Source organism: Aspergillus luchuensis, chromosome 5, assembly GCF_016861625.1.
Source record: "Aspergillus luchuensis IFO 4308 DNA, chromosome 5, nearly complete sequence".
Taxonomy (NCBI): Eukaryota; Fungi; Ascomycota; class Eurotiomycetes; order Eurotiales; family Aspergillaceae; genus Aspergillus; species Aspergillus luchuensis.
Genome location: NC_054853.1, coordinates 3101487 through 3124492, shown reverse-complemented (window position 1 = coordinate 3124492; position 23006 = coordinate 3101487). Strand labels below are relative to the sequence as shown.

At 49.8% G+C, this 23006-nt stretch overlaps 8 protein-coding genes across 8 annotated transcripts; 5 read left to right on the top strand and 3 right to left on the bottom strand.

Moving 5' to 3' along the window:
- Positions 1 to 1449: 1449 nt before the first annotated feature.
- On the bottom strand, positions 1450 to 4511 carry AKAW2_51036S (putative C6 transcription factor; the record flags this gene model as incomplete). Its single annotated transcript, XM_041690920.1, has 2 exons — positions 1450 to 4017; positions 4434 to 4511. 2 exons carry the CDS (start codon positions 4509 to 4511, stop codon positions 1450 to 1452), a joined length of 2646 nt encoding a protein of 881 aa, XP_041544457.1.
- Positions 4512 to 7957: 3446 nt separating this feature from the next.
- Positions 7958 to 10428, top strand: AKAW2_51035A (repressor protein; the record flags this gene model as incomplete). Its single annotated transcript, XM_041690919.1, has 2 exons — positions 7958 to 10123; positions 10177 to 10428. The coding sequence occupies 2 exons, from the start codon at positions 7958 to 7960 to the stop codon at positions 10426 to 10428; spliced, it is 2418 nt and encodes an 805-aa protein (XP_041544456.1).
- A 199-nt stretch (positions 10429 to 10627) lies between these two features.
- Positions 10628 to 10969, top strand: AKAW2_51034A (uncharacterized protein; the record flags this gene model as incomplete). The annotated part of the gene is made up of 1 exon (XM_041690918.1): positions 10628 to 10969. One exon carries the CDS (start codon positions 10628 to 10630, stop codon positions 10967 to 10969), a length of 342 nt encoding a protein of 113 aa, XP_041544455.1.
- Positions 10970 to 12116: 1147 nt separating this feature from the next.
- Positions 12117 to 13354, top strand: AKAW2_51033A (DUF1996 domain-containing protein; the record flags this gene model as incomplete). Its single annotated transcript, XM_041690917.1, has 4 exons — positions 12117 to 12446; positions 12527 to 12648; positions 12707 to 12887; positions 12938 to 13354. The coding sequence occupies 4 exons, from the start codon at positions 12117 to 12119 to the stop codon at positions 13352 to 13354; spliced, it is 1050 nt and encodes a 349-aa protein (XP_041544454.1).
- Positions 13355 to 13666: 312 nt separating this feature from the next.
- On the bottom strand, positions 13667 to 14071 carry AKAW2_51032S (uncharacterized protein; the record flags this gene model as incomplete). The annotated part of the gene is made up of 1 exon (XM_041690916.1): positions 13667 to 14071. The coding sequence occupies one exon, from the start codon at positions 14069 to 14071 to the stop codon at positions 13667 to 13669; it is 405 nt and encodes a 134-aa protein (XP_041544453.1).
- A 963-nt stretch (positions 14072 to 15034) lies between these two features.
- AKAW2_51031A (uncharacterized protein) lies at positions 15035 to 16465 on the top strand (the record flags this gene model as incomplete). The annotated part of the gene is made up of 1 exon (XM_041690915.1): positions 15035 to 16465. One exon carries the CDS (start codon positions 15035 to 15037, stop codon positions 16463 to 16465), a length of 1431 nt encoding a protein of 476 aa, XP_041544452.1.
- A 541-nt stretch (positions 16466 to 17006) lies between these two features.
- Positions 17007 to 18344, bottom strand: AKAW2_51030S (wax synthase family protein; the record flags this gene model as incomplete). Its single annotated transcript, XM_041690914.1, has 2 exons — positions 17007 to 17449; positions 17510 to 18344. 2 exons carry the CDS (start codon positions 18342 to 18344, stop codon positions 17007 to 17009), a joined length of 1278 nt encoding a protein of 425 aa, XP_041544451.1.
- A 2262-nt stretch (positions 18345 to 20606) lies between these two features.
- On the top strand, positions 20607 to 22925 carry AKAW2_51029A (putative C6 transcription factor; the record flags this gene model as incomplete). Its single annotated transcript, XM_041690913.1, has 4 exons — positions 20607 to 21041; positions 21094 to 22671; positions 22719 to 22793; positions 22845 to 22925. 4 exons carry the CDS (start codon positions 20607 to 20609, stop codon positions 22923 to 22925), a joined length of 2169 nt encoding a protein of 722 aa, XP_041544450.1.
- Between the last annotated feature and the right edge of the window lie 81 nt (positions 22926 to 23006).

Sequence of the window (23006 nt, the reverse complement as noted above, 5' to 3'; positions counted from 1 at the left end):
CATACAGCAGATGAAATTCCATTATAGTAGTGTATAACATGTTACACCCCAGAATATCTTTCCATACATATTAGGCTATCACATTTCTCACCCAACTCCATTTAGTAGTTCCGCCAACAAACACCAAGTATGCTACCACAACCTTAAACACCATAGCTACCTACCAGCTCATGCTCACGCAGCACACAGGTACCAGTTTCACCACCGTTGCTACCAAACAAAGACTGGTGCCTACTTACCAACCTGCACCCCCATCGAAGACACCGACTTATAGACACAACTCTCAGACTACCATATTCGAGCAATAAAGGTATAAAAAAAGAGTAGTGATCACACCTGTTCAACTACTCTACTACAAGTAGTTCGTCTCCGTGAAAATCAGGTACCTCTTTTCCGTCTCTAGGGAAAAAACTTTAGGCTTGTGAGCCTATAGAAAGCAAGGCACTTTTTGCCAGTAATCTCATTTGGAAATGAACAACACCAGTTACCAAGTACCAATCGGAAGAGAGGTGAAAGAAGGCAGACAGGTTTACTGTGTAATTTGCGTGGAAGGTGGGGGGGGAAGGGGGAGCTGGTAAGATAGGAGAGAAATACGGGCATAAACCCGCGAATTTGGACTAGAAGATGGAATGAGAGCAAGGATTGAATCATGGAAAGAGGTAAATTAGTCAACTAATAATGTATGTACTTTTGTAGAATGAGACAAGTGGGTTGGCTGGGTCGCGGTGGATTGATTAATAGCAGGAGGGTACTATAAGGGAATAAGCATCGGTGCCTAATCGTTGGTGGGGATTAGTGCATACTACCAAGCTACTTTGCTACTTTTCTACTACGGAGTAGCTACTAGATATTTACTAGGCAGGGATGCAAGGAAGACCGTGCTTTTTAGACAAAGCGGGTCTGAAGCCGGATCACGTCGTGCTCAATGTTACGTCAGGACGGCTAGAAGTGGGCTGGCTGGCTGGCTCAACTCGGAGGTTGAGCGTATTCAGGGGTGGTGGAGAATGTTGAACGATGGTTAAATGAGACCATTTTATTGTAAGCGTGGGCTCACGAGCCACAGAACCTCGATATCAGGGTTTGCGACGATGTATATGCATGCACCAATAGCAATAACCAACTCCTAGATACCTAAAATCCTAACTCCCTGTTGCATTCGAGGTTTTCTGGACTGTAACGAGGACTATCAGCATCATGATTGAGATTCGCTAGTCGACTTCGGTCTTCTTTGTAATGTGTTACTTACATTGGGTATCATCAACAAGGAACAAGAGAGATGGCAAAAAAAGGGTGATGCGTGCGTTGATAGCACCACCATCATACATAGCGGAAAACAGAGATTCGTGAAAGTTTTCCATATATATCAGAAATAGGGATAAGTCCCTATGAAGGCCCCTTCGACCTCTGCTTGGTCAAAAGCAAGATGTAAAGAAATGAAAAAACGGCCACTCAACCCTCCATCACATCTTCCGTAGTGTCACGAAACGTCTCCGGGAAAAAGCCCGGTGGCGGCCAAATGTCGGCAATCGACGGGGGATGTACCAACGGCTGAGTCCCAGCGAGTCGGTCTGGGTCATGGCAGAAAGCTTGGAATGTACTCTCGTCAATAAATCCAAAATCCTTCAGCGCAGCCTCGCGATTGTTAGCCCACTCTGTGGTGTCGAGATATGCAAGATCCTTGAAGATGGCGTCAATGTCGCCGGTTGACCCGATACGCTCTGTCGTATCCGAGCTCCTATCCCCGGAAGGTACAGAACGTTCGTGTATAACGCCCGGGCCGGTGACCGACATCATCGAACTCGACACGCCAGAGTCGGGTGTAGACGGATGGGGGCGCGGGCCCCGCGGTAATGCTGCATTCAGAGCAGCAGCAGGCTCGGACTTGTCCATGTTTGCCGTTCGCCCGTCCAAGGTTTGCTGGAAGGACACGTCCATCATGGATAGATCAGGATTTTCCACCGTGGGATCTTTTGGCGTCATGTACTGTCCGTCCACAGGGATAGTGATGCCCATAATGGCAGATGTATAATCGGAATCCCCCATTCCAGGTGCAGTCCTTCTCATGTGAGGGTTCATCGTAGGCTCGCCCATTATGTTCGGATACCCTGCCGCCGATGTTGCCATAGGCCCAGGGGGTAGTGTAGTACTGGTTATACCGCTAGCCATTCCGGGTGCTGATCCTGCCTCTGGTGGCTGATAGGATAGAGCAGGGGTTCCGGGGAGATCTTTAGAACGGTACCAGTGATCGATGGAAGCAGACAATGAGCGATACACTGGCCAAGTTGAACTAAGCTCCGTGGTTCGCTGAAGGAGCGCTTCAGTCCACCGTCCAAAAGGGAACATGTCGGATTCGATTTTATTGCGCAGAGTGAACGCTTGTTCGGCGATAGTGCGCAAAGAAAGCTCGAATATCGGCGGCAAACCGCAAACCTGAAAGTTATCAAGGTGCTGGGACACCATTGGAAGAGCTCTATAAAGGAGTTTCTTGGCTCCTTCGATAGCCGGCCGTTGGGAGCGATGCAGCCCAAGCTCCTGAGGCGCAATGCGCAGATAAAGCCACAGAAGCGTAGCCACATATGTCAGGCCAAGGTAGCTCTGGTGCGGGAGCAAGGCTGAGTGTCGTTCCGGATAGATACTTTCTGGGCCAATCAAGCGACATCCAAGAGGAAGACGATCATCCCATTGCTTAAGCTCCATGACTAGTTGTTGTGCAAATAAGGGTGCGTTTGGTCCAGCCGTGGAGTCGCGAGCAATCTTATTCAGTACACCGGCTAATTCGACTAGTCGATTGAAGCAGCTTAGAGCGAGCAGCGGACCCCGTCGAGGAGGGCTCTTTCCTTGTCCAGCCCCCGTAGGTGGCAAGACATCCGACCATGAGTTCCACTCTTCCAAGCCATCTTCTTCCAACAGCCCGACCATGGTGAGATCACGAGGATGCATGCACGGTCTCCTCGACAAACGGAACGAAAGCAACGAGTCAATCACGAAACACCCAAGGAAAACCGCCTTGCCTTGCCTCAACTCGTCCGATCGTCGGACGTCCATGAAGGCTCCAAGGTCCATCGAAATGGCCATGCGAACAGCCTGGCCACTCAACAGCCAGGCAGCAGTCCAGTCCTCCAGGCCGATGTTCACCAACGTCAGCAGCAACAGTGCCTGCACATGTCCAAGCTCGAACCGCTCCGTTTCAGAAGGAATCAAGCTTCGAGCTACCGAGTAATACTCCTTGGTTTTCGAAAGCGCTTCCAACGCCCCGTCCTGCGGGTTAACCCGAGATTGCGAAATGGTATAACTGAGCAGGGCCCACAATGCGGCGTGGTCGCCCGAACCTGGGGCCATTTTTGCGACAGATAGCGGCGCGCTTGCATACAGGTACGATGCTCGTAAAATGTTGTGTTTTGCGACGATTGGGAACCATGAGTGAGTGACTGCGAAATAGACGTCCAACAACTGCGAAGTCTGCGGGGGTAATTGTAGGGCATTCGTAGCGCTGGCGGTATACGACGTGATTCTGCTGTCTGTGGGAGCGGCCAGCCGGGGCCTTTTAGCATGGGGAGAGGTGGAAGGCTCAACAACACGCGGAGCATCATGAGCGAGAGGAGTCGAACTACGGTCGATGCGGAATCCCCATTCACGTCCGGTGCCGTCATCATGGTCTTCCCGAGAGCGCTTTCCTGAGCTCTCCGTGACAGGCTCAGAGTTAGACAGCATCTTCTCGAGCGCCCCATATAGGCGACTGGTTTTCCAAGATTCATGCAGTGTCTCTGACGCGCCATCATCCGTCCATAAGGACATGAGCTTCTGTCTCCGACCAGCTGATTCGGCGGTGGTCCCCAGTAGAGTTAGCATTGTGTCTTCGAAGCCATCGATATTGCAGATGGACAAGGCCCAGAGCTTCTCCAGGCCACGAACATAGCCCTCTGGTAACCCGCGCTTCTTTGCATGGGGATCATATGAGCAGGTCTGGCCTGAAGCCTGGCAGGCCGAACAAGCGGGACGTAGTCCATCGCACTTGTCCTAAAAGTTGGAGGTCATTGTCAGCATGGAGGGTGGGAATTAAAGACATGGTGGAGAAGTAGATAGAAACTGAAGGGGCAAGCAGATCCAGGATGTTGAGTTGAGGAAGTAGGAAAGAAGGAGAGTAGATGGCCACTTGAAACGGCCTTGGGCAGCTGAGCTGCAGCTCCGAGGCGATAACAAGCACCGAAAACGGGCAAGTACGTGACGTGACGCAAGAACGCCGCCCCGAACATTACCGAGGACAGAAATCGAAAACCACCTGCATTTCGGGGTTGAATTGCACCGATCGGGCTAAAAGCAAGAGAAAGATGAAGATGGCGAAAGGAAGGGGAAATCTATAAAAGAGTGGGGAGAGGGAAGAAGCAGAGAAGCCAAATGAAAAGGCATTAATTAATTGATTGATTCTAACTGACCTTTTTACTTCGACAGCGATCACAGGCTCTCGACACCCTCTTCCGTCGAGGGGCTTTAGAATCGGAACCCTCGTCCATGGGAGAGGGTTAATTAGAAAAGATATGGCATGTCATGAAAGCAGGAAAAAGAGAGGAAAGAAGAGAAGAAGGTAGCGAGCGAAAGGTGGTCGGGCCTCCAGAAGGGGGAAGGTAAAAAAGGCGTGACGGAAAAGGCAGTTTTCAGTTCAATTTAGTAGGGAATAATAGGAATAGGAAGTGTAAAGTTCAAGTAACCTGGGAAGGTTAATAGTGATAGGTAAGTAAGTAGTAGTAGTCGCCAGGCAAGCCGAGAAAGGGACCGCGGCGGAGGATTGGAGCAAGCCGAAAAGGTTATCCCGCAGTGCATGCCCGTCTGTTATAAAACAAGACCCTCGGGTCCCCCAGACGCAATCGGAAAAGAACTTGTCAAGAAAAGCGATGGCAAGTAGTATTACGCAAGAATCCAATGAGTCTAAAGATGGATGATAGCTACCACAGCCACCTCAGGGTCTCGCTGTTGAATCTCCTTGGTCCATCCAATCCAATATGGAGTTGTGCATCGGCCCAGACCCATCCTGAGGCAACCAAGTTTAGAAAGGGATCCGGGAAAGTGTAAAAGTAAAATAGAAAAAATTACACTACGAGCTGCAAGTTGAAGGGACCGCAACGGGGGGAAAATACAAGGGACGGGAGAAGGAGGGGGAAGGAAAAGATCGGGGCAAAAACTTCGGGATGAGCAAAAAATTGGAAAAAATAAAATAGAATAATAAATAAAACAAAACAATTCAAAAAAAGTTGTCTACTAGTTTACTCTGTCTTTAGTGAGTGAGTTAGTGGATGATGGTTGGGTTTAGTCGCCTTTTTCCGGGTGAATTTTGGGTTCCGTCGGGACTGAGATTGGCAGCTGCAACGATTTTCCAGAATTCAATGCTAAAGGAAAAAAGTAATAATAATAAATGATAGTAAATCACATAAGAAGAGAACAAAATTCTTTTTTCTATTCTTAAAACAGTAAGAAAATCGAGATAACCTAGATAATAGTGCCAAAAAGGTTTTTTTTTACCCAAAAATTCCCACTTTTCGTGTGGTGACTCTCCTCAAAACGGAGGGCCATGTTGTGCCTGAGGCTAGCACCCCACACCGGATCCCCACGGCTTCTCCACGACGCAGTGTGGGAGACTTTCCTCCCAACTGCTTCCCCCTACACAGTCCCTGCACCTTTTGGCTGCAGGAGAAACCGAGACTTCCGCCGTCCTTCGCCGTCTTGGCTCGGTGGGATTCGTGCTCGCTCCCTCTCTCCATAATCCATACTCCATTACAGCCCCCCTACTCTGGTTGAACCCGGTGTTTTTGTGAGTACGGTGGAGAGTTGCAGGAATTTGAATCCTTGAAGCGGTAAGTCTCCCATACGGCACCGCCTTCTTAATTCGCCATGGTGAAGCCTTGAATAGCAACGCTGAATGGCTATATAAAGTATTAATATTCATATGAACAGCAGAAATCAAAGGATTCAGATCCCTGCACCTTTCCACTGTGCTAAGAAAATTACCGGTCAATCGTAGTATATTTAGAGATGTCTGATAATAATGTCTGATAATAATAACTTCCTCAGGCTCAGCCTCCTCTGTTCCTAGCGACTCACAAAAATAGCATTCTCTTGAACCGTGTCAATCAGCCAAGAATTCTTCGCATCAATAATCCGCGTAACTAACTACCTACCAGTTCCTATTATTATCTTTCGCGTCCGAGGGAACTAATCACAATAAGTCTAGAGGACAAGAATAGCGTACATCTAAGCTTTTGAACCGATAATGTTCCTGCTTTCTTAGTTCCCCCATCTGTGGTCATCATTATGTCCTGACTAGTTACGAATCATGGGTCCTCAATGCTGACTTCAAACCTCCATTGTCTGTGGCTATCTACTATCACCTAATGGATGGACGAAAAGGGCGCCCGACCGTCTTCCTAATTATCAAACTCGAAACCCACTAGCCCAATCACTGAGCAGATAGAAACCGCCGAAAACCGGCCGTTCCGCTGTCGGCGGACCAACTGTAAAGTCCACCCCACAAAGGCGTCGAGCCCAAGAAGAATCCAAACCACGACTAGTTTACTGTCTATTGTGGCACTCCGAACTAACCGACCCGTTTTGACTTCTGATTCGCCGGCTGTAGGGGTCCGACACCCTTCCTGGTACGTCCTCCTCTTCAGCATGCTCACTGTCCGTGTCAAGCTCTTGACTCGGCTACTGAATAATGACCTTCAGATCATTCGCGGATCCGGCAAACGATCCGGCATCCCGACTCGGTAGTCATGCAGATGGAGATATACATCTTCAAGGGTTCATCAGTCCCAGGCCTCCGGGCGTCGGTATACCCATCGGGTCCGAACAATCGTGCAGGGTCCTTACCCCGGGGACGCGAAGTGATTCAATAGTACCACTCACTATACTCCATTCAAGTTTAAGCATATACATTCGCCTCAATGCTACTGGGCTAATGGGCGACGTGCTAGTGTTTAGAATGATGTAGACACAGATTGACCCGGATTTGACAGAACCATTTTTTTCTATTGATTGGATTACCATCGTTTTCGCAGCTGCTGGCTACCCACCTATTAGCCCATCGCCCGCCCGCTAAACAGGCGTTTTGTTTCTGCCTGGAGAATGGGGTCGGTTTACTTATCAGGGATGCATGCTTATTGATTAATGATAAATACTAGCATGCGGTTGAAGAGACTAATTGAGTAGGTGGCTACCGATGGATCGGGGGGTGACACCCAGGCCAATCTATGTCGTATACGGATTACGGAGAGTCCCGCGGATGGAGATCGTCTATCCGGGTATTACTTTATCCGGAAACAGCCTGGAGGGCAGGCGGTCCCTCGTGGCAGATGCGATGGTCCGGCAATGCGGCTGGAGATGCTGAACCCGCGAACCCTTTGGGACTCCGGTGGCTGATGCCCGCAACCGAGCATTCTTGCCATGGTCCCCCAACTGTCATCCTTTGGTTCTGTTATAATCACACTTTCTCCAGCGGCCCCCCCCCAGCAAACCAATCACGCCTGCTTGACCAGCCTGCTTCAACACGTTTCCGTCCCATTGCTGCCTTCGCAGGCATGCCAGGTGCTGCGCCAATTGACCGCCTTTGTCCCTGCCGCACTTACTGCACTCCGCCTCCGCCCGATAGCTAGCAAAAGCTAGTCACCATTTCCTTACCCCCGCCATCTTCCCCGGTATACTAGCTTCTCCGCTTCAGTCACAAGAAAAAAAATAAAGTCAAGAGCGGCCCTCGACCACGCTATCCTCCCTCAATTGAAGCATGGCCACTTCGAATATGACGGAGTGCAGATGATTGGTCCTTATTGGGTTGCTTTGGATACACTGCTGATATCATCTTGATTTCTCGTTGCTCTAAGCAACTTAGACTTTCTGCAGCGGACGGTCTTGCTTCCCGCGCACCGACCACACAAGACCTCCGTCCCACTGATCCACGTAAACGTCCACAATGCACAAAATATCCCCGGTAGATAAGCGCCGGAGATTCGATCCTGATGCCTCTCTGGTGCTTGTGGGCATCCGGGGGTGCGGAAAGCGGTCTCTGGGATTTGTCGCTGCCACTGCGTTGAAACGGCGGTTCATCACGGAAGACCACTATTTCAAAGAGGTGACCGGACATACCAGGCATGAGTATCTCAAGCGCTATGGGAGTCAGGAATTCCAGCAACGCGATGTCGAAGTCCTCAAGTCAATGCTTGACAACCACCGCTCCCGTTGTGTGATTGAATGCGGTCTCGGCAGTCTTACCCGTCCGGTTCAGGAGCACCTTCGTCACTATTCTGCTACCAATCCCATTGTATACATAGTTCGCGACATGGATCGCATTCAAAGCCTATTAGGTCTGGAGGAGCAATCAGTCAAGCTTCTTGCCGAGGGCGATCCTCTACACAGAACATGCTCGAATTTCGAGTTCTACAATGTTGAAGATCATTCCAGTATCGCTTCCCAGACGGATGAGGGATCGCCGGACCGACGTTGCGTCGATTATTCCTTCAAGTTGAAAGAAGCGAAAGAGGACTTCACGCGCTTCGTGCGTTTCGTGACTGGCACCGATGTAGGGCACACCAGTTATGACTCGCCTTTCGTCCTGCTTGAGACTCCCCCGGAACTCCGGTCCTTCACCCATGCCATTTTTGTTCGATCTTCCGACCTGGCAGAAGGCAATGTCAACGTACAGGAGCTTGAGTCAGGAGGTGATGCCATTGAGCTGTGTGTTGACCGCTGGAGCACGGGATTGACCGCAACTCTCAGCAAGCAGGTTGCTCTACTCCGGAGGAATGCTCGTACACCCATTATAATCTCTATAGATATGTCCTCCACAGGCATTGCGAGAGGTGATCTGTCTGCTACAAAGGTGAACACTTTATACTTCACTATTGTGGACCATGCTCTACGGCTGGCGGTTGAGTATTTGGCCGTGGACTTGAGCCAGGAACGGTCTCGAGTGGAGGAGGCAATCCGTACCAGAGGCAACACAAAGATTATTGGTCAACGCATCTTCGAACCTTCTGCGCCAGAGACTTGGGAGAGCGAAGAATGCCTTTCCCTCTATTCTGAAGCCGAGAAGCTGGGGTGTCAGCTCGTTCGCTTTCTTCGAGTGGCTACGTCGCGTGAGGATAATGCAGCGGTTGCTAAATTCACAAACAAGGTTCATGCGCTGCCTGGCGAACATCCACCCGTTATCGCATACAACATTGGCCGTCTTGGCCGCACCTCGCAAGTGTTCAATTCTATCCTCACATCGGTAACTCACCCAGCAATCGAAAGGTCCTCCGACAACGAGCGAGACCCGCAGATTACTTCTCGTGATGCAGTTCAGGCCTTGTTCCAAAGTTACGTCCTGGACCCGCTCCAGTTCTTCATCCTCGGAGGTAATGTCGCATACAGTCTGTCCCCTGCAATGCACAACGCTGCTTTCCGCCACTGTGGCATGAGCCATACCTATACCATACCGGACTCGCCCTCGCTTGCTATCATGGATCGGTTGGGCAGGGATTCACATTTTGGAGGGTCAAGTGTGGTTCAGCCTTGGAGAGTACAACTATCACATAAGCTCGCGGCGAAAAGCCGCCATGTGGAGGCAATTGGTGCGATCAATACGATTGTACCCCTGCGCGCCGGCCCTGATGGATCCATGTATCCTCTACAAGAGCAGGCGAGTCGGCGTAACCAGGCTGGACCTGTGCTAGGGTGGTACGGTGAGAATACGGATTGGGTTGGCATTATGAACTGCATCAACCGCAACCTCTCTCCACGCAATGCCATCAGCCCATCGAAGACTACTGGGCTGGTGATAGGAGCGGGCGGTATGGCCCGCGCCGCTGTCTATGCTATGCTGCGGCTCGGATGTCGTAAGATCTTCATCTACAACAGAACTTTGTCACGAGCGGAAAGTGTCGCTCGCCATTTCAACTCATGGGCAGCCTCACAAGTGGACTCGGCGGAAGTTGTGTATGTGCTCAAGTCATTGAAGGATGAATGGCCTGAGGATGCCTGTCCGCCTTGCATGATCGCATCTTGTGTGCCTGCGGACCGCGACCGCGATGAACCGCCAGCCAACTTTGAAATGCCTATGCAATGGCTGGGAAGCCCCACTGGCGGCGTAGTCCTTGAGGTAAGTTCTTTAATGATGTGCACAGGTGGGCCTGACTAACGTTTTCATGCTAGTTCGCTTACAAGCCACTGGACACTCCATTGCTGCGCCAGATGCGTCGTATTCGGACTGAAACCGGGCGCCCTTGGGTATTAGTTGATGGGCTGGACAATGTGGTCGAGCAAGCGATACCCCAGTTTGAGCTCATGACGGGACGAAAGGCACCCCGTCGCTTGATGTTTTCAGAAGCCCTTCACAACTATGTTGGCGAAGAAGGTCACTTCGATGACAAGACGATCCAAGCCAGGCTTGATCATGTTCGGTAACAATACCGGACTTGTGTGTTAGAGAGCATAGCTGCATTACATCGCATACAGAGGTATTGATGCTCCATTTTGTGGCTGCGTGCAAGGTTCGGGGCCCTTTTTAGGGTGTCCTCGACGCAGCCGCTGCTGTGTCTGAAGGAATTCAAACCAGGGATATCAGGGATATGTCTGGGGTATTCTACGTTGTAGAGAAACTGAGATGGGCACCATTATGCGAGGCAAGAGGTGGGTTCTGCTATGCGAGGCTACGACCAAGCCAAGATATAAGAGCCCGCTCATCCAGCGCACTACTGGAGTCCAATGGGCTGATATTACTGCATCTGGATTTGGGATCTCACTGGTCACTGGGTTAGTCCCTGGTCGCCAAGGATCCACTTCTGTGCCCAGTCCGACGGATGCTAATGGCGTGACATCAGGTCTGATCCTAGCTGCTTATGCAAATGTTACTTCGGTAGTACATGCATGCATGGCCAGGCCGCCATGTCCACGGCCCAGAATTGAATGGTCAAATGGGGAGCTTGATGTTGTCAGCGGCGTTTAAGGCCGGGTGTCTTTGGTGTTTGGCAAGTCAGATTACGTCTGTATTTGCATTATGCGATCAGAATTCAGCAGAGGGATTTTCATATGCAAGAGCACGTTTGAATTAAGAGATAGCGTTGCGCTTGAATAATATAATCTAAGCGGACTTCCAAGTACATTGCACAAAAGCATACAGTCATGGTAGAGAATTTCTAGATAATAAGGTACTCTAAGTGGCTCCTCTCGGTTGGCTTTGGGCAACGACGTCTTTTTAGTCAAAAAGTACTTTTCTTTGCAGTTCGTTATAGTAGTGGCTTTCCTTTGATACGAATATGAGGATGCAGTCAAATGATATCAAAGTAATGATGTACATGTAACACTAGTGCTTGATAGAACTGCAAAATATATGTATAAATAAGACCACGACTATTACAACTCTCCATCCAGAATTGCACCCCAGTAGCAGAACAACCGAGTCCTACATATTTCACGCCAATGCCTCGGTCACATTACCCACCAAGCCCATGCAACCTGTGAACTACCAACTTGAATTGTATAATATACCATTATCTATAGCATCAATGAATAGTAATTCAACACATCACACATATTTACATAATAAGACCCTCCACCAAACCGGTCAATCCATCATCCATCCTACTAGCAACCCCTTCCTGAGCACAAGAGAAGGAAAAAAAAAAAAAAAAAAAACACAGTTCCTGCAGAGCATCTACACCATCACTGCTCCTACACGGTACATACAATACACAGGGGACACGTGTCCTACATGCATCAACAACATAACATAGCATTCCTCGGAAATATTCTCAGAGGCTGAGATATTTGCGGTGGCGCTTGGAATGTGTAACCTACAGAGATGCCCGGGGCGGAAAACAAGCACCCAGGAGGCGCTGAAGGTGGAGGTTAAATGGACGTGAGGAATGACGGACGGAATATATTGAGTTCGGTTCGGTTTTGTTTTTTTTTATCTTTGTATGAATTCTTTTGTCTTGCTTGTTTCAATTGCTTTTATTCTACTCTTGTGTCCTAAGATACTGCTTTCGCGGATTGCGAGTGCAATTCCTACGCTGCTTTGTTACGTTGTTTGCTATCGAATGAAGCAAATGGTGCCTCTGTCTGTTGAATGAGGAAAAAAAACGGACAGCATTATGTGGAACCGCTACATCGCAGCGCTACTTCTGCTCAGCAGCGGTAGCAATGTCCTTGCTCAGCAGCGCACGACAGATGAGTTTACCTTCAGCTGCGATCCATTGACGACTCAACTGTCCGACCCGATAGTCGCGCCGGGAAAGCCATCTACGCATACGCATGTTGTTACTGGGGGGACAGCATTCCAGCGAACAATGAACGAGAGCACGGCGCAGAACGCAAAGGGGACGACGTGCGAAGTGGATATTAATAGGAGCAATTATTGGGTTCCGCAGCTCTATCATCGCCTGAGGAATGGGTCGTTTGAGCTTGTGGAGTATCAGTCCAGTGTAGGTATTGCTTTGGACTTCATTGAGAGTCCTGGAAGCTTGGTTGAGGGCCGAGAGGAATTGGCTAATGAGTTAGATAGAGTATTTATTACTTTGATCGAGCGTGTAATTATACGGCCGGTGCTACTGATTGTGATGAGAAGCTGGTTCCGCTGGCGCCGCCGAAAGGTCTGCGCATGCTTGCTGGGGATCCGAGTCTTCGGTTTGTTCGCCTGTTCTTTATCCCGATGTCTGACAGTGCTGATATCCCATGGGAACAGGACCTATAATGATTCGAATTGGTCCCAGCGTGCCATCAGTCATATGTGCATTGGCAAAGATGGAAGCTCGAATGAGACAAAAGGCTTGCCTCAGCAGCCTTATGAAATGTTGAGGTCGCAGGTTTTTATGCCCTCCTGCTGGGATGGAGAGAATCTGGACAGCTCAGATCATAAGAGTCATGTAGGTGTCGTTGTCTGCGAGCACTTGGGGTTTTCTGACAGTACTCGTAGATGGCGTATCCCGACACTGGAGACTATAACAAGGGTGTTTGTCCCAAGTCTCATCCCGTTGCGATATATTCCATCTTTCTGGAATTCTTTTTCAACACAGCACCCCATCCAGACTACAAGAACTGGATATATGCGACAGGTGACAAAACCGGATACGGCTTGCACGGAGATTTCATGTACGGTTGGACAGACCAGGTCGCCTTGGAGCAAGCTATAGACACCTGTACCGGTCCACAAGGATTGACCGACCCAGACTGCTCGATAACAAGGAACCAAACAAGAGACTTGGCCCCAATTTCGCAGCCATTGGATGTTCCTGCACCGAAAGACAACATCGGTCAACATGGCCCCGTCAATAGATTGCCCGGTCACCGTAACTGGGCGACTAAGCATGACAATTCGACATTGCATGGGTGAGCTAGGCCTGCATAAGTCGACATCGAGTTCGTGTATATAGCTTCGATGAGGTGACGTAGTATCCACATTAGATTGCACCATTTCCGTGGCTGTAAATTGCCGATATTTGGATGACCTGGCACGCGAGGGAAACAGCTGCGTGTGTTGAGGCTTCCAACTGTGGTGACTAGACAAGTATGCTGGTTTCAGAACCATGAGCTCAGGCCTCGGATCCTGCAGAGTGCCGGGTTGAATGATATCCAAGGGAATAGGTAGCCATCATCGGGAGAGCCCAGTCCATGAATTGCGTATGCACTTGCAGCGATCGCAAAATCAAGAGACGTATCCCATCCCCTTTCTCCACCATTTCCAGACACCCCGTTGTTCCATCAAACCCCCAAATTCCTTGACGGTCTCTACCTCCGACACACCGGCCCTTATATCCCTCATTCTTGTCTGGTGGGGTGACTGCTTCCGATCACGAAGGTCTGTCTCATTCTCGTCGTGGAGGGGTCCTGGTCGCGTGGCTAGTTGAAAATCCTTGTACCGAAGTTTTCGAACGACAGTCACCCAAGACTCAACAGCGGATTGGTCTTTCGCCTCGACATACATTATCCCTGGACAACCACCGGAGCGCAGAAGCACGAAGCAATTGTGTATATCGGCTGCGCGTTTCAGCGCAGACACCTTTTTGCGGGAGGTGATGTGGTGGGTTCGGATGAGGGCGTTGTAGAACATCGTTCTTTATTTGTATAATTCGGGTTAAGCCATTGGGTTTTGCTGACTATCTGACATTTCTGTGAGGGACAGGGTAACAGGGATTTCTGCGGTGGAGGAGCTGGATGCCGACCGCGAGGTAGTAGGGAAAGTATTCGCTCGGAAGACCAAGAATAAAAAGAGTCGAAGTGTTCGGACTTCGTCGCCCGCATCTGAGCTTGGAAGCGCTAAGGGCGACAGTTGTGCGACCTAGGCCGATTCAATTCTCTGTTGGCCTTGATGGTACACAGGAGGAGCTCTGGGAGTAACAAAAGTGGATCCGTACTACGCAGTCCAAAGTTGTGGTCTCGGCTGCTGCCAATTCATCAACCCAATCAATGATCGCGGCTGAGCCATCCTTGGTTGATCTGTGAAACTCCAGCATAAACTTCAACTTCATCTTCAAATTTTTGTATATAAATGCTTGTGCCTTGATCTAAGATGGTTAGTTAACCTCATATAATGCTGAGTCACAACCGAAAAAATTACTGTCCCCTTGTCAGCTTCATCACTCCGAAATTCGTGCTAACGTATATTGCAAAAACATATATATATATACATGATATATTTTTGGAGACAGTTGGAAAAGGCAACTACCGACCTCCTTGTATCACTTCGGACCACCCGATACCATGGAGTTCCCCTTTTCCCTGTCTCTTGAATGGTTTTCCCATTCATTGTATTCCACTTTCTCAGCCTTGGCTATCAATTGGACTGACATCCAGCATGGGAGTTTTCGGAGTTCACCTGACAAGTCCCTGAACCTATGGTAGATGCTGGATTATAAAAAGTGTCCAGGTGACCTTCTAATCACTACTGTTAACAGCTAGCATGTGCATTAATCTTCAATTCGCTTTTAAACTGCTATCTCGACATCGATCCCTCCCATACAACAGCATCTAGCGAAAGCATTCTCCTTCACATTTGATCGCTCTGATAGTCACAATGAGTCTTTTAAACCTACCGCAGGAGATCTTGGTGCTCATAATATCTAAGTTGCAGGCATCCGGCGACTATAACACCTTGTTAAAGCTTTGCCAAACTTCAAAGACTGTATGTGCCCTCGTCCAGCCCAAAATCTTCCGCCAATATCCGAGATGGGGTTATATCGATGACAGATATTGGTTACCTGTGTTTGAACACCGCATTGGTTCTCTTATCTGCTTCATACGAACTGTTATTGAACGGCCTGGCTTGGGAGCCTGTGTACGCAGTTTGACCGTGGAGGCGTTCAACCAGAGGTCTTATTTACCGCAAGACTGGGAGAAAAAACTCCTGAAGGACTTATTTGAGATGTTTGCAAGAGCAGCTAACCAACTTCCAGCGAGCTGGAAGCAACAATATTTGACAGCTCCCGATGAAGTACATTCGAACTCATTGCTCATGCTTCTTATAACGCTGACGCCTAAATTGGAAACATTACGTCTCAAAATCACTGAAGAAGGCCTGGAAGGATTGGAAGGGCTGGAGCCGCTCTGGGAGCGAGATTCTCAGAGCGTGCGCAGCCATGGGTATCTCGCCAACTTGAAGGAACTTGATATTGAATGTGATGAAATGCTTCACAAATCGATGAGAGGTTTGTTTCATCTCATGCATCTGCCCAACTTGAACGAGCTCACGTTGTATGACGCTGATGAGGATGGCCCTGGCTGTCCACCTCTTGAACTTCTTCTACCCAAGTCTCTTAGTATTACGACACTGAAATTGGTAGGAGTTAAGTTTCATCAAACAACATTGCGCCAAATGGTTCATGCATGCAGGAGCCTGAAGGTATTCTGCTATTATTCGGCCTGGGAAACTGAAGATGCTTCTCATCCCAAAAAATCCGATCTAGTATCAATCCTGAAGCCTCATCAAAACAGCCTCCAACAAATTGACGCCGATTTGGACGCTGTGAGGCCCCGTGACTTTAGTGAATATGGCTCATTCACAGCCTTCACAAGCCTCACACATCTTGGCCTGGCGCAAACTGGGCTGAAAGATGCCGCAGACCTTCCAGGCTCTCTAGAACACCTGAGACTTGTGGTTTGTGCTCAACCTGTATATGAGTTTCTCACCAGCCTGATATCAAAGAGAAAGATCGGCCAATTGGCTTTGAAATCCCTCAAACTATACCAAAATGGGGACATTCACCCAAGGGAAGGCAGTTGGATCCTCGGGATCAAACCTTTTCCTGAGTTATGGGAAACGGAGGAGGGCAGAGTGGAAATGATGAAGGCGTGTCGACGCTTGGATGATCTCATCGAAACGGCGGACTTTTCAGTCGAAATTTTCAGCTGTTCGGCCTGGAAGATGTACCTCGTCATGCAAGAAAAGCTTAGGACGGGTTCGCGTTATCGCGAATTTCGGAAGGAGTACGAGTATGTGCGTGTCTGAGAGGGAATTGTAGAACAACCATCTTATTTCGGTGATTTGTTGTCAGGTTCATTCGTCTAGCTTTATATACGATTTCTCGAGAGTTTGATGACACTCTGTCCATGTAAATTTGGCTTCCAGGATGCTTCACTAGTATCCTTGCTGAGGGAGAGGATATGATGAATCATTGTGCCTGTAGCAGTAATGATCCATTCAAGCCAAAATCTGTACAAATATGGTTATACTTTGGGGACTTGTAGCGTGGCGGTTACTAACCATGATGGCCGACGCGAACATAGCACTATATAATGCCCATTATTATTGGATCAGTAGTCCCAGCTGGACACTCACTATGGTATTCGGATTCTCGCTAGCAACCGAAATCCTATCAATAATCTATCCAAACCCTATAAAAGACCAATGTATAAGATGGTATCATATCGCTATGCCAAAACAGAAAACAAACCAAGGAACGTTCACCAACCCCACATAACATCACACCCGCCCCCTGTAGTGAAGACACAGTCTATATATAGCAACCACCAACACTACAGAAACAAACTTAAACCCCAAGCACCATCCCCCAGAAACTAACCGGCATCGGAATGGATTCAATCGCCTCCGGCAGTCTACTATAATTCAAAAACCACGGACTAGTATAATAGCCCCACGCGGCCACGAACGCCGCATCCACGAGCCAAATAACGACTCGAGAGATGTTACTCTTCGCGGGAAGGACACGCGGCAGAATCTGATCGGAAATGATCTGCTGTACGACCACACATGCTGGCAGAACGCAGAAGAAGAACATCATCATGGACGCGGCGAACCAGTCCTTCGAGACGGCGTACGTCCCTGCTGCGTGAACGACGCCTGATACCATGAAGGAGAGGCAGACGACGAGAAGGCGCTTGAGGCCTAGGGGACATGAGTCCGGGATGAGGGAGAGGGTGAGGGCCAGGAATGGGCGACGGCAGAGGTCGTGCCACATTTTGCCCCAAATGTCTGGATTGTTACTTTGTTATTCTGCTGTCCTTGGGAAGGTAAGGGGGGTAGGTGACTTGCCTCGTAGGCTAAATGTGAACATGTATCGGATCGCCCCGAAGACAGGGGGATACATCCATGGTTCCGCTGCGAGCTGTGGAGAGATGATCCGAAGCACACCGACGGAAATTACGCCGGTGGCGGCGTGGATTCCGTCTACGAAGGCGTAGGAGGCCATCCAGTGTACTGGTGGGAGGATGAACAACCGAATTACGCCCTCAGTCGTGGCCGGGGATGCTTGGATGTTCAGCACATTGGCCAGGAACGTCTCTACGAAGTTGCTGACGCTGGAGTAGTTCCGTCCGATGGCTGACTGATACGAGTCGATGATAAAGTAGGCTACCAGAGCCCGAACGATCTTGCCTCTCAAGAACGAGAAGCGGTCGTCATCTGCTACCAGGACGATGTCCTCGCGTTTAGGAACGCACCCATTTGCGCCGTCCGGGACAGCTTCGAGCTTGCGGACGGGAGGCTGGTACTTGGGAGAGCCGTAGCTCCAACCCACAGCGCGCGGGTTGATGATTAGATCGCAGATCTGAACAAAACGCTTCCACCCTAGCGTGGGAGATATGGGTTCCCATGTATATACGGGTGAAGAGGATAGGTAAGACACCCTCTGCAGGCGCTTCAAGTGACTCAGATCATGGACCAGGAGGAGTTCCACAGCGCGGATGACAAAGGAGGTAGAGAGAAATGCATTGGTATATCTTATAAAGTCCCTGGTGTCGGGCGGGTAGAAAATGGCGCAGCAGGCGCTGAGGACGATGATGCCATAGAGGGTGTCTCTCAGACCCGGAAGCAAGGGGAACTTGACATGTAGAAATAAGGCCGCAATCAAGACCGGCAGGGTGTACATGTTGCAGAAGAGGTGAGTTTCAGGGCGGAAACTCCAGGAGATAACACCCGCATGCGGAAAAGAAAAGGAAAATAAAAGCAACGCGATCTAAGCTGAGGTGAAGAGGTGTTGAAGGTATTCAAATAACATGGTTGGAGTGGCGGCGATAGGGTGTCTTTTGGCGCGGCTGATCATCCGCGCGGGCCCGCATTAATCAGCGGTATCGGAATCTGATATCCACTCCTGTTTCCCACTTTCGGGGATATCGGACAACTTGTTGGACTGTGTGCCAGATCATCGTGATGGGGAGTGTGATTAAGTGTGCCTCGGAAACAGTGGGACTCTCATAATGTTGCGCACGAGGCAGTTATACCCCTCTCCAACGAAGTTGGCTTTCAAATCCGCCTGTTCCCGGCGGGCGCCAACTGGTGAGAAACTCCGCGGAATAGCCCAAATGCCAGGGCTGACTGTTTGGTCATGTCCATTTTCAAGCTGCAGTGCGCAGGCGACATCTATAAGACGCTTGGGTTTAAACTATCGTCCACTACGTGGTTGCTGCTATCCACTCGTGGACAGAGATGGGCAGCTGATGTCATTCGCAAAGGGGATAATAGACTCGATAGAGTACCTCGCGGACTCACAGTGTGGCTAGAAAATAGCGGTGCTCGTTGGTACCAGTTTGTTTCAAGATGATATTTGATGCTAGCTCAGAAGAAGTTGATGAGAAGCAAGTGGGAGAACAAGCAGGGGGGTAGGTAGAAGATGGCCCCATCAGTAGGACTACCCATGCCCTCCTCGTCATCATCTACTTCCCTCCTGGGCGACCTAGACACTTACTCTGGTATGCTACTATGTACCGACAGGGTTCCATACCTACACTGGGCCCTATTCACATTCTAGGAGAAGCCAGACCTGTTTAGGGGTTTGGATTCAATTACTGTCAATTCAGTGGTTTTCAGTAACCGATATAGCAAATTGTAGTCCTGCTTAGGAGCCGATAGAGACTTGCGGATGGAAGGAACAGGCCAAGTTAATATGTTGGTGATATAATTGAAGCGGTCTGAACCTGTCGGTAATAGAGTGGAAGGGAACTTGGAAGGGGGACCGGACGATCGACAGGTGGGCTCAGACTATCACTGTAAGAAACATGTTACTTTGTAACCGGATTGCCTGTGTTGTAAATTTAGAAGCCCTTTAGGCATAGTATCCGGACGAGATCAGTGTGGAAAATTCCAGGATTATTCTTTTGAGGAGAGTATTGACAATGCTCGGGGTTAGCTAGGCCCGAAGGCCGAGATAAAACAGATTATTTTAGCTTAGCAGCTCCAATTGTTCACGGTATCTATCGACGGTTGGTAGCTATGAGGTCAGTTCGATGTCCCCGTGATAGAGATAATACCATGACAGCCAGTGGCTGAATTTCATTGATTTACTAATTATCTGTGGGAAAAGAGCGTAAGATACAAGCATTGGTGCAATGTTCAGCCTTATGGGAATTGGAGCTAGACCAGATTCAACTAGAGCCGGCATGTGATGTTTGTCATGCTTGCCGTTCCCTCTACTATCTTTCCCAAAGAGACGCCCTTCTATATGCTAGATACAGTATAAATAGAACCTGACCTGTTTCAATCAATATATAAAGACACTGTCCGGGATGACTACTTAACAAGAAAAGTGCCCCTTAGTTCACTGCTCACCTTTTCTTCTTGTGGGCCACTGACAAACCTGCTTATGTGAGGAAAGCTAACCAGAAACCGTAACTCCGAGCACTCGGACATCCACATCAAGCAAGTCCGATGCGTAATCCCGAATGACTCCTGAAAGAGGCCGACTAAACCATCGACTAACTAGATACTACTAAGAATCAAAAGTACCTCCAGGCTGCCAACTAACCACTCAAGCCCATCAAGGGCCACACTCCCTGAATGACCACGACTTTCTCCTGAACCAAATTAGGCAGCGAAGCCCGTGGGGCTCGGCCGTAAGCTTACAGATCAGATAAGACTTTGATGTTGCCGGTCGGCTGCCCTCCGCTTCATCTTCAACTTCACGACACTCCACCACCGATAGAACTACATCAGGTGACTTGGCACGGTCGGTCCAACCCACCACCATCAGTCACATCATCGCCGCCAAACAAGAACATCGCTCTATCCCAACAAGGCCATGGATGAAGACCACTCCCCAAAGTCTCCGCCGCGACGGCGCAGACCACCGCTATCTTGTACCATTTGCAGGCGTCGCAAGTTAAAATGCGACCGCTCTCTACCATGTGGGCAATGCATGAAGTCCAAAACGCCAAATCAATGCATCTACGTTGGCCCTCAGGCGCCGGGGTCGGGGAGCGCTTCCCGCACCCCGCCAGAACGCGTGCGTATCTCCAGCAGTCGAGCCAGTCCGGCGCACGGGGGTCTCTACGTCTTTGATTCCAAGCACCAGTCCACCAACAGGGTCACCAAGCCAAAAGCGCGGTCAGACGAGTTGCACGAACTGCGCAGTCGCATCCAGTTCCTGGAAAGCGCTCTCTCCAAAACTGGGTCGATGCACACCCCAGAAAGTCTGGGTGGTGACTCGATAGACATCGGGCATCGTTCGGGTCCGGAGTCGCAGAATCTCATTGACAATGTGAAAGATCTTCCCGATCGGTGTTGTTTTCGGGGGAAGAAAATCCGCACGCGATTCGTTGGACGGAGCCATGCGTCCGTCTCTCTATCTTTTGTAAGTGTGTGTTGTGCCATGGCTGATTCGTGGATGGTGCTAATTTCCGCAGTTTGATGATGTTGGCAAATTCATGCGGGGCCGCCGCAGTACGATGAAGAGAATCCCCAATTACAAGAAATTCAAGAACTTCAAGGGGGAGATATGGGCTCGAGAGCGACAGGAGCACCAGCGTGCCTATCAGCAAAAGTCTCCCTCGCTTGAGGAGATGGTTCCGCCTCGACAAGTTGCTGACGAACTACTCAACTTGTATCTGACCACGTTTGAGACGACACACCGTATTTTACATATCCCAACCTTCCTGGAGCAATACGAAAACTTCTGGTCGGGAGTGCAGCCGAAAGAACCGTCTTTTGTGGCGAAGCTTCTAGCATTGATGGCAGCCAGTTGCTGTTTTCTGGGCCCTAACACGAAGATCAATGGGGAGAGCAGGGTGTATCAGGCAGCCGCTGAATGGATTGCCGGTGTTCGGTCGTGGATTGCGTTCACGATGGTCAGCTCGACCATCGATTTCAACATTTTGCAGATCGAGTGTCTTTTGATGATTGCACGGCAGGCCGATGCTATTGACGGGGACATTGTGTGGATCTCCTCGGGCTCGCTCATACGGACTGCCATGACCATGGGACTGCATCGAGATCCTCATCGATTCGGTAAGATGACAAAATTTTGGGCCGAGATGCGTCGGCGGCTGTGGGCAACCATTTTGGAGCTTGACTTGCAGTCGTCCTTGGATGGCGGTATGCCGCCTACGATCGACCTGGACGAATACGATTGCGAGGCGCCCTCGAACCTGGACGATTCCCAGCTGACGGAAAATATGGTCGATGACCCCGTTCCCAAAGACATAGGGGTATACACACAAAGCACCTTTCAGGTTTTGCTTCTGCAGTCGCTGCCCCTGCGAATCCGCATCGCCAAAGCCATCAACAGTCTGAAACTTACGATATCATATGATGAGGCCTTGCGGCTGAGCGAAGAGCTGATCCAACTCATGCACTTTGGCTTGGAGATCTTCCAGAAGGCCGGACCGGGCCCGTCATTCGCGCAGTCAATGTTGGTATTTTTGTTGCGGCGGTCGATTTTGGTTCTGAATCGGCCTTTTGCGCTGAGTATTATCCGGTCGCCCAAATTCTCTTACTCGCGGAAGATCTGCCTTGAGTCCGCCTTGGAGATCCTCTCTCACCACGAACCCCCGGCGAGCTCGCAGGTGAGCCCGCATCTGGGGCAACTGAGCGGAGGAATGTTCCGCGATGAATTCTTGCACGCTGCTCTGACAGTATGCGTTGAACTGTACCTGCAGGCAGGCGAGTTCAACACACATAACACATCGACAATGCAGTCCAGCGCGTTGACATCGTTGAACGATCTGGTACGGTCGCAACAGGAGGTCATGATCGGGGCAGTCGAGCGAACGATTGAAACATTTGGAAGCCGAATTACGCCAAACGGCAAGGGAGGGAAGGCATTCTTTTTTCCGACGCTTGCCTTGTCATCGGTGAAGGCGCGACTGCGAGGGGAAGATCCGCAGAAGGCATTAGAGCAGGATGCAATGCAATGCATGCAGATGAGCGAGCAGATGTTGCAGGGAGCAAGTTGGGAGACGGTCCGAGCCAAGGCTACGTCGACAGTAGGTGTACAGTTCGTGCTTTTAGTGATATATGCTAACAGATGTAGCCGGTTTCTACGCCATCGTTGAATCTCGAGACGCCGGAAATGCAATTCGACCCTGCGTCGTACGGGTTAGATACGGTAAGTTCTCTGGTTTGACCATATGTTGGTGATTCATGCTAATGGACGCAGTCTGAATTCGGGACACTATTTGACCTCAACGACTTTGCGATCCCCGATATGTGGGATCAGGACTTTCTGGCGCTATTGTAGATAAGGGTTGGTAGTACCGAGGCGTTGGGACAGCGAATTATTGCGAACAAGGATAAAAGTTTCATGTGAAGCCGACAGGCT